A 9,627-nucleotide genomic window follows, 5' to 3' on the forward strand; every position below is an offset into this window, starting at 1 on the left:
ATGTTCATGTCATGCATCACTGTCATTCCCTCCACTGGTCTATATTCATATCCATGCATCATATATTGTGCTCATACTGCGTACTGTACTCTGATTTGGATTTTAGTGACACTTATACTCTTATACGTATAAGTACTCTCACCATCACCCGCACATGTGAGCCCACAATAACAATAATGGCGGAAGGCAATGGTATTCAGTTAAATGATGCGGAGCAGCACGTTCCTAAAGAGGTTCAACGTCTGTCACCATAAGCCGGAGTACGAAGAAGCCGAAGAAAGCGAGCGAGGCCACAGCTTGGAGCGTGGAGCGTTGGTTGTTGCCATAGTAACTGGATGTTTGTTGGTATTAAAAGAATGAACTCCGACTGGAGAAGCTGCCTCCGGGTGCGGGTAAAGTGCCTTGCCCAAGGACACACAACAATGACTAGGGAGGAGCTGGGGTCGAACCGCCGACCTTCCGGTTATTGGACAACCCTGCTCACCACTGAGCCACTGCTGCCCTATAATATATGTATATGCCCATTACAACAGCGAAGTCTCCTCCAGCAGATATTGGAAAGAATTCCACTCCGAGAATCCGCGATACGTTTAGGCATTGTGCTCCTCACGACCAAAGTAAGCGCTGGAAGAACGTAAGGAAGGTTGATTTGCACTGACATACATTTAAATGTGGAACTGTCCTGTTTGTTTGTTTTTTCTGCTGCTGTTCTACAGGCTGAGTGAAAACATGCACTAGTGTGTGACATATTCCAGTCACAGGTTAATTTGCACACACACATTTTTTAACTTGAAATAATCACTGATGTGACTTTTCTGAACTTATTTGTCCTGTTTAATTTTAATGTTGATATGCACTGCTCTGTGACCTTAAGATAGGAACATTTGATGGACAAAGTTACTTTAACTTTTTGCTTCATTATTATTTTGCAGCAGTTTGTGCATTGTGCAATTCATCTGTTATCAATACATATTTCAAACATGGCTGGTTTGTGCCTAATCACTAGTTAGCAGCTTAACCAGTTAGAATGAAGTAGTTAAGTTGACTGATGATTCAGTATCATTTTAGAACACTGTGGCGATTGAGTAAAAAATATGTAAAAAAAAAAAAAAAACTTACTTCAAAAAAATCTATACATCTTCACAACATGTTGTTTGTTTCGTTTTATAGTTAATATATGTGCCTCTGAACCACAGTACAGAAGTTATTGTTGTTGTATTACTTAACAGTACACCATTTCCGTTCAGGTCGCGCCGTGCATCTCGCGAGATTTCACGGCTGCTGAGTAGAGAAGTGCTCCTCCAGCAGCTAGTCGCTCTGTCCAGTCGTCTTCTACAGGCACACTAAAATGGCGTCTGCTTCGGGTAAGTAAGGAATTTATCGTTTATATTGTATTTTAACGTAGTTGGCCCACAATTGAAATAATAATTGGGACATTCATCCAAATGTCTAATCTGAGCCGGGTTATTATCACTTTGTTTTAACTAAATATTGTGTTAGCATGAGCTAGCTAATGCAAGGCCCTATTAGCTCGTCGAGTCATTGCGGTATTTGCAGCCAAATTTGTACATATTACGAGTCATATCCAAACACCAGTTTCACCAGGCTGTTTTAAATGCATGATTATATCGTGCATGCTTTTGTTTGATAAAGAACACTGCTGGTTAAATGAATGGCCGCTGCCTTGTTGAATGGCGACGTTACGGGGGAGGGGGGTCTGTAACATGCAGCTCGCGCGCAAAGCATGTTTTGTTCTAATGATCAGTCGTCGGCTAACGGTCTGTTTATTTTTCTTTTACAGATTACAGCTCCTACAGCCAGACCGGTGCTCAGCAAGGGTAAGGCTCTTTTATTAATTGAGTTTTAAAATAATTGTAAAAGTGTAGCGTTGAAACACTGGGTGAAACTGCCACTTCACGAGTAAAGAAAATAAAGCAGAGCTTGAGGCACGATTAAGCACCATCCAAATATCCATGTAGTATTATCTATTTAGGATAAATGTTTTGATTTATATGTTGCAAACTTTGCAGACATTTTTTGTTAAAGTTTTTTTTTAAAGGGATTAGTGTGGGATGAAGGAGCAACTAACATGTGAGGTTGCAGGTTGTTACCTACTGACTAGTCCCCTAAATCTAATCGTTTAGAGAGCCCAAGGTGAACTAGCTGCCATTTTGTCTATTCTGAACCACTGTAGAAACATAATGTCCTTCTTTGAAGAAAATGGGCTCCCTGATGTAGATGTTACTTAATCTATTCTACTTGCACAATGCTATTATTATACAAAAGCACAATCTGTATAGGTTTGATTATTCACATTTGATTATTTGTTTTTTAATTTTTTAAGGTATGCCTCCTATGCTGCCCAGTCGTCCCAAAATTATGGACAATCTGCACAGGTAAAAAAGGGTTTCAAACAATTTAACTTTTAAAGACAGACATTAAAACTCTCTTTACACCATCCAAAGTATTTGCTTTAAATGTAATGTCATTGTGTTAGTTAGCAGATATGTGTTCTTCCAGCATTCTAGCAGCTCAAGTATGTCATTTTCTTTCAGCAAAGCTATGGTCAGCAAAATTATGGATCATATGCCCAACCTGCTGCAGCTGACAGCAGTTACACCCAGAGCACACCTGCTACTGGAGGCTACCCTCAGCAGCAACAGCAGTATGGGTCCTCATATGGCCAACAAGCATCAGGTCAGTGATTAGTAAAATCGCAGCATAATGCTGGTATGTGGTAGGTTTGGGGACTGCATGGCACAAACTATAAAATTACCTTCATAGCAGTTCATAGTAGCTCACTACAATGCAAATGATTGTTTTCTACAGCTGGCTATCCTGCTGCCCAGTCTACTACACATGGCTACTCACAGTCCACCCAGGGTTATGGAGCCAGTGGTTATGAAAATACTCCTGCTGCTGCTGCTCCAGCTGCCTCCCAGTCATATGGCTCACAGCCAGGGTATTCTGCCCAGTCTACCTACCCTGGTTATGGCCAGCAGGCTACTCCCACTGCACCTCAGAGGTATGTACCTCTCAACCAAAATTACATGTGAATTTATTATAATTTATTTATTGTTTTTTTTATTGTGTGTCTGTCTTCTAACAGTTACAGTGCCAACAATCAGCCAGCTAGTTATAACCAAAACAGCTACTCCCAGCCAGCAGCATATGGTCAACAACAGGCTGGGTATCAGGGCCAGCAGGCTGGCTACAACCAGCAGCAAGGCTACCAGCAGCAAACACAGCAGCAGCAACAGGCTCCTCCTGCTTACCCTCCTCAGGCTGCTGGCTCTTATGGGCAGCCTCCAGCCAACCAGTACAACCAGCAAGGTGGACCGCCCAGTTACAACCAGTCCAACCATTACAGTAAGCTTTACATTTCACTCTTTGTTCATTTTAATGACACTGTTAAGGTAATATTGAGTAAAACTATGCTTGTATTGTAGATAATTACAGACAGGATGGCCAGGGTGGAGGTTCTGGTTACCCTGGCTCTGAGACCTCAAGGTACCCAGGGGCGGGAGAGAGCAGGGGTCCTGGCAGGGACGGCTTTGACCGAGGTGGAATGATGCATCGCGGACGTGGAGGCATGGGACGTGGAGGCATGGGGTAAGTGTCTTTCCTCTAAATTTCACATTTATTTTGACTCCACAGGTGCTGTTGCCATTTGGGGCAGGGCTGAGAGAATGCAAGTAGTAATTGGGAAATTGAAAGTAATATACCAGCACTCTGGATTTTATAATAATAATAAAAATAATATAATGATTTATTTAGGAGTCAATGTTGTATTGGCAGCAGTGGGGTGGGGGGAATCAATATTATGAGCATTAAGCACCCGTTAAGTTTCTCTTAGCCCTGCCTGTTTTGGCCAGAGGTAAGGAGAAGGTTTTTTCTTTTGTGATCAGAGACCTGTGCATAAACATTTAGTTGGAACAGCTTATGTCCCACACTCTTATTTGACTATGGGTCAGTATCAAAAGGTGCAGGATAATTCAAAAGTTGCAGTCTTGTATGGTCATTTTAGGAGTGAACATCTACACTACATCTTTAAGTTTTAAAGTAAAAAATTAAAACATTCACAACAGTGTATTTCTCACCATGGTACATTGTTACCTGGAGGGTGTACAATTATATTTTGAAGAGGGCAATTAGAAGTTGCTTAAACAGGTGCTTTTCAGGTGTTGTGATGCTGGAGTCATTGACAAAAATGCAATAACATGAAACACAGCCTTGGTCTTTTAGGAAGTTACCTGGCCCCTAAGTAGATTCGGGACTTTAAAAAAAAAAACAAAAAAAAAACGTATGCCTACTGAAGTGCACGATTTGGGTTCTTTTTTTTTTTTTAATTTTGCCAATGCAAGTTATTGGTGTTTTCAGAGTGTGGTTGGTTTTTGTAGAGCTGTTAAACATACACGTATTTTACCTTCTGATGGGTTTGAGTAATTAATTAAAGAGTTCTGGCACCATTAAAAATGGCAGAGCCAGATATGAGAATAATACTACAAAACATCAGTCAGTGATGGAGCAGCTATTTTCTGGTCTTGGTTTTTTTTTGTTGTGTCGTTTTTCTAATTGTAGCTCCAATGTTGGTCCTAAATCTTCAATCTTTTATCACTTGATGCCATCTATTTACAAGAGTTGCTGATTTTCCTGAATGGGTTGGTCACTTTATTCAAACTAAAAGGAATTAGTTAAAACATTAAGGGTGAAACTCATTGATCAAGATCTTTGACTGAAATGCAGCATAATTTATCAAACACTGGCAGCTGTTTGATCTCACCCTACTTTCACAGTGTTTTTGAAAACACAGGGTGTATAGAATGTGATTCAATCTTCCTTTGTTCTCCCAAATACATTATAGGAGCATTCTAGAGTTTTTGCGTAGTGTGAACTAGTTTTATCTGTGTGCAGTTATCATCTTTCAGGTACTCTATACCATACCTAACTCTGCAGTTTGATCTTAAGGGGTACACAGGTTTTTCTCTGTTCCTACATATCGTCTACTCTTTAAAATTATTTAAACGAACTGGCATTCAGCTCACCTGAAAAGAGATTGTTGAGGTCACGACAAACTTCTCAGGGGTATTAAGGTGATCAGAGGTTGTTGTGGTATAGGTTCATTATTAAAGAAACTGGTTTAATCTGCACTTTTTTTTAATCACATACCATAGAGCCGGTCTACAATATCATTGAGACAATTTTTTTTTTCATTTTTCACAATTTTGTTCGGGGAATGCTTTTTTTTCCTCCCGAATGATCAGTCAGAAATTTTACACAAATCATCAGGTATTATCCTTTTTAGAACAAAAAAGTTCTGCATGATATGTTGGTGTCTGATGCAGCAAATACACGTACACAACAGTTTTTACATTTAAGAATGGGACTCTAATCAAGTAACTGCTATGATCTTGCTTAATTGGCGCTATCGGGCCATAACTAGAAATACATCCCTAAAGTTTTAAGTCTTTTTATTGTAGGATAGTTTTAGCTTTGCACGGTTATATGTGGGGTATGGAGGGAGGCGGGTTGGGGGAATCATGATGTCTCGCTGAAATGTAATTGTTTTTGTGGTTTGGAATACAAATGTTTGATCAATTTCTTTTGAGCACTTTTTAACATGCTTTGTCACATTTATACCGTACAGGTAACAGTGAGAGCCATTTAAAAGCATCTTTTCTCTAAAAAGTATCTGTACTCAGTACAGAGCCACCAGCTTAAGCATCAGGAGGAAGCTTAAACAAAGATTCAAGGTCTGCCTTTTTCAAGAACAGAGGATGGTGTTTTTTTAAAGGCATGATGGGTATTTTTGAGTGATCAGATCTTTGTTTTTAATTTACCGGAACTCTGTTAAAGCTGTCATTTTTTTTCTGGTTTTCATATATCTTTGTAATATTTTATTTAACTTTAATACCTGACATCTGTGATCAACTGATGTTCTTGTGAAATTTCAGATGCATTGTATTTACACCTTTATATCAGATTGAGCTATAACATGGTTTTAAGAAATGTTATCAAGGTTGTTGCTCGTTTCTGGCTCTAAAATATGTATACCATCAATGCATCTGAAATCATTCTTTGTACAAATGTTGGGTTTTGTTACATTTTTCAAAGGCAGTGAAAACATGTTAGTCATTAATAATTTTAACATAATGTATTCTGTCACTGCAGTTGTACTCATCTAGCTAAGGAATGGCACATTTAAAACATCCCCTCCTTCACACTTTGTATTTATAATTTTGGGGAAATTTTTTTAGTTGCTGTGTGGCTAGTTAGAATGTTTTGATTACTCCCTCAATCAAGCCACATTGCTCGAGCCGTGGAAGTGGCTGTAAATGGGATACGCCTTCATTTCTCCATTTATTCCCCCATAGCAGCGCTGGAGAGAGAGGTGGCTTCAATAAGCCCGGTGGTAAGTTAACGAGTATTACACTGGTTAGTCCTTTCCAAGCCTTAAAGTTTTTGAGCAAATATGCATCAAGTATTGATGTGTCTTTCATTGTGGTTTACAAATTCTATTTATGTGAACACATTTGGGAATATTGGGGAACTTTTTTCAATGCCTGAGACCATTTCTCTGGGGTACTTTGTATAAATCAGTCACTGCTTATGGTTTTACAAGGACTTTTTGAAAGGTTAATGACAATATACACAATTGCAATGAGTTGAATTCATGTTTTTTTTTTGAGGATTTGTTACTGGTCTTAGAGGCTTTTCAAATGAGACAATTTGCCAAAGGGTCTGAGGTGTTCTATTTTCAAATCCAAATAACACTTGTGGGAATTGTGTGTACCATATGGTGCCATTTTTTTCAATATCCCAATATGACTGAAGGATCTAAGAAAGTGTGTCTTGATTATCTTTTGTAGTACCCGTAGGTGTTGTATACTAAACTCCAGTCCTGCACCCTAACTTGCATCATTTTTTGTTTCCCCCTTCCCTAAACTGATGGACTACAGGACCGATGAACGATGGCGAGCGTGATATGGGTAAGTAGAATCTTATCTTAAATTTTATGTTCATGCACTGCACACATTTCCTGGATATAAATTTTTAATGGATTTGTTTTAGGACGTCCAGAGGAGCAGGATGACTCTGAGAACAGCACGATTTACATCACAGGATTGACTGAGAAGGCTAACCTGGAGGAAATGGCTGAATTCTTCAAACATGTCGGGCCAATTAGGGTATAAAAAGCTGCTGAGGCTGTGTTGGTTCATCCAAATTCAATGTGAAACCTAACTGAATCATTTCTCTATCAAGATCAACCGCAGACTTGGCCAGCCTGCCATTAACATATACACAGACAAGGACTCGGGCAAACCAAAGGGAGATGCCACTCTGTCTTATGAGGAGCCCGTCTGTGCCAAAGCAGCTGTGGAGCATTTTGACGGTATGTTTTCCATACTGCTAATCAGAAGTGAAAAAGAATCTGAGAAGTATGTGAATGTCTAAAGATGTGATGTTTTTCTATAAAGGAAAATTTGTAATTTAATTGTAGGTAAAGAGTTTCAAGGCCGTAGGCTTAAAGTGTCCATGGCACGGCGAAAACCCATGATGAGAGGTGGCATGCCTATGCGCGATGGCATGATGGGTCGTGGAGGTAAATATTTTTTTTCTTTTTTTTATGTCAGGTTTTTACAAGGCATGGGAGAACTAAATCACTCACCTAAATGTTTTAGTGATAGATCAAAAGAAATCACTTTGCTGTCCCGTCTTACTTCAGACCACAAACCCTTTTGTATTTTTGATGTTTGACCTGGCATTATAAAGTGCTGTAACTTCCTTGTGTTATCAGGCATGATGGGCCGTGGAGGAGACCGTGGTGGGTTTGGCCCACGTGGTGGTCCACGTGGAATGGGAAGAGGTGGACCCACAGGAGGCAACATGCAGCAGAGAGCTGGGGACTGGGAGTGTCCTAATCCGTATGTATTACTCGGTGCACTCTTATTGGGTTCTTTTTTGGTATTGAAGAATAGGTTGTAATTTATGTGGTGGACTGTGTTTCCAGGGGTTGTGGTAACCAGAACTTTGCCTGGAGGATGGAGTGTAACCAATGCAAAGCTCCCAAACCAGAAGGGTTAGGCGGTGGCCCTCCTTTTCCTATGGGAGGTGACCGAGGCAGAGGTGGAATGGGAATGCGTGGAGGCAGAGGTATGGACCGCGGTGGGCCGGCTGGAGCTGGAGGCCCAGGCGGCCCTGGAGGTTTCCGTGGAGGCTGGGGAGGCGACCGTGGTGGATTCAGAGGACGCGGTGGCATGGATAGGGGAGGGTTTCGGGGGGCCGGGCGCGGAGGACCACCGATGGACCGCATGGGTGGCAGAGGAGGGCGGGGAATGGGACCACCAGCTGGCAAGATGATGGATATGAGGTTTGATTTTATTTTTCAGTGAAATGGTCAGTTTGTTATTTATGTTGTCACGTTACAAAGACTTTTACTGTTCAGTACTCATTTCTGCTTGTTTGTTTTTTAGGGACCATCGGCAGGAACGCAGAGAACGACCTTACTGAAGGAGACTTTCTTGACTGTTCCTCTTATGGAATTTGATTTTTAAAAATAACATTTTTAATTTATAATTCCATATTTTGATGGCTATAGAGCTGCTTTCATACAACTTGTGCAGTTATATTCTCACTCATGTTTCCATATTAATTTTAGTTCCATTTATGGTGCATCTTGTATTGTGCATGTTTTTTTGGTTGTTTTTTTTTTAATATGCAGATTAGGTTTTGTATATTAGCGTTGTATTGTAAAATGCAGCATTTGTTTCCATCTGTTAGTGTATTTTCCTTTGTTAGCAACATTGCCTCCCTTTCCCGCCACTGACAATTGTATGATTACATACTTGGGGAAATAAAATTTTACCGATTTGATCAGCTTGAGTTTTGGGGTAAATTAAAGCTGCAGTTTATACCCAGTGTCCTGGTCATGTTGACATGATTCAGGTCAGCTGGATGCTTGTTCCACTTATAAGGATTTAGCCCTCTTGAAGCCATGTTCGTCTGATCTGTGTTTGCTCTCCCACGTTGTGGACCTGTGCTACATCATTGCTTGGATTCTGATGACTCTGAATACACTGTGGATGGTTAACCATTTTTCTATCGCCAAACCTTGAAGAGTGACGTGATTTATGCCGTCTTTAGAATCTAGAACACTGTTCTGCAGACATGTACATTTCTCAACACCACCTATTACATGTTTTGCCAATAGGTGGTGCTGGTGAGACTGAAATGTTGGCTGCTGCAACTCAGAATCAGATGATACTGGATGCTTTATTTCAGTAACACAGTGTGTCACCCACAATAGACAGGCCAGGGAAGCAGAAGTTGAAATACAGAACTTTAATCAAAGGATTGAGTTTAAATCTAAGCAGTTTAAGTTAAATGTTGATATGCAAAGTTATAAACTTTGAACTGTTTTAACAGTTTCCGTCTTATTACTCTGTACAGCATGGCCCTATAAGGCAATCGCACTGAATCGAGTAGTTTATTAATCGCAGATGTTGATTGTTGGAATGGTTTTTAGCATCTGTCAAACATATGGTCTTTTATTAGCACACCTCCTCATGTTACTATTGGATAAGCCTGTCAGTAGAAATTTTAAAACATCACCATTTAGGATTTGTT

General features: G+C 40.2%; 1 protein-coding gene across 3 annotated transcripts; it reads left to right on the forward strand.

Annotated features, from left to right (window-relative positions):
• Positions 1-1,254: 1,254 nt before the first annotated feature.
• Positions 1,255-8,874, forward strand: ewsr1b (EWS RNA-binding protein 1b). 3 transcript variants are annotated; one of them, XM_028414101.1, is made up of 15 exons: positions 1,255-1,364; positions 1,802-1,838; positions 2,345-2,396; positions 2,556-2,697; positions 2,830-3,025; positions 3,110-3,369; positions 3,450-3,612; positions 6,375-6,412; positions 6,960-6,989; positions 7,072-7,187; positions 7,264-7,393; positions 7,502-7,603; positions 7,799-7,925; positions 8,012-8,397; positions 8,475-8,874. In XM_028414101.1, exons 1-14 carry the CDS (start codon positions 1,349-1,351, stop codon positions 8,391-8,393), a joined length of 1,791 nt encoding a protein of 596 aa, XP_028269902.1. In that variant the 5' UTR covers positions 1,255-1,348; the 3' UTR covers positions 8,394-8,397; positions 8,475-8,874. The 3 variants fall into 3 exon arrangements, with proteins under 3 accessions (XP_028269902.1, XP_028269900.1, XP_028269901.1); XM_028414099.1 differs by having other exon boundaries at positions 8,012-8,371; XM_028414100.1 differs by having other exon boundaries at positions 6,378-6,412; positions 8,012-8,371.
• The last annotated feature ends 753 nt before the right edge of the window (positions 8,875-9,627 follow it).

This window comes from Parambassis ranga, chromosome 9 (genome assembly GCF_900634625.1).
Source record: "Parambassis ranga chromosome 9, fParRan2.1, whole genome shotgun sequence".
Lineage (NCBI taxonomy): Eukaryota > Metazoa > Chordata > Actinopteri > Ambassidae > Parambassis > Parambassis ranga.

Excerpts from the sequence above, each read along its gene's own strand:
- ewsr1b (XM_028414099.1), top strand. Across the intron at positions 3,026-3,109 it reads ACTCCCACTGCACCTCAGAG|TTACAGTGCCAACAATCAGC; the intron begins GTATGTACCTCT and ends GTCTTCTAACAG. Across the intron at positions 6,990-7,071 it reads CGATGGCGAGCGTGATATGG|GACGTCCAGAGGAGCAGGAT; the intron begins GTAAGTAGAATC and ends GATTTGTTTTAG.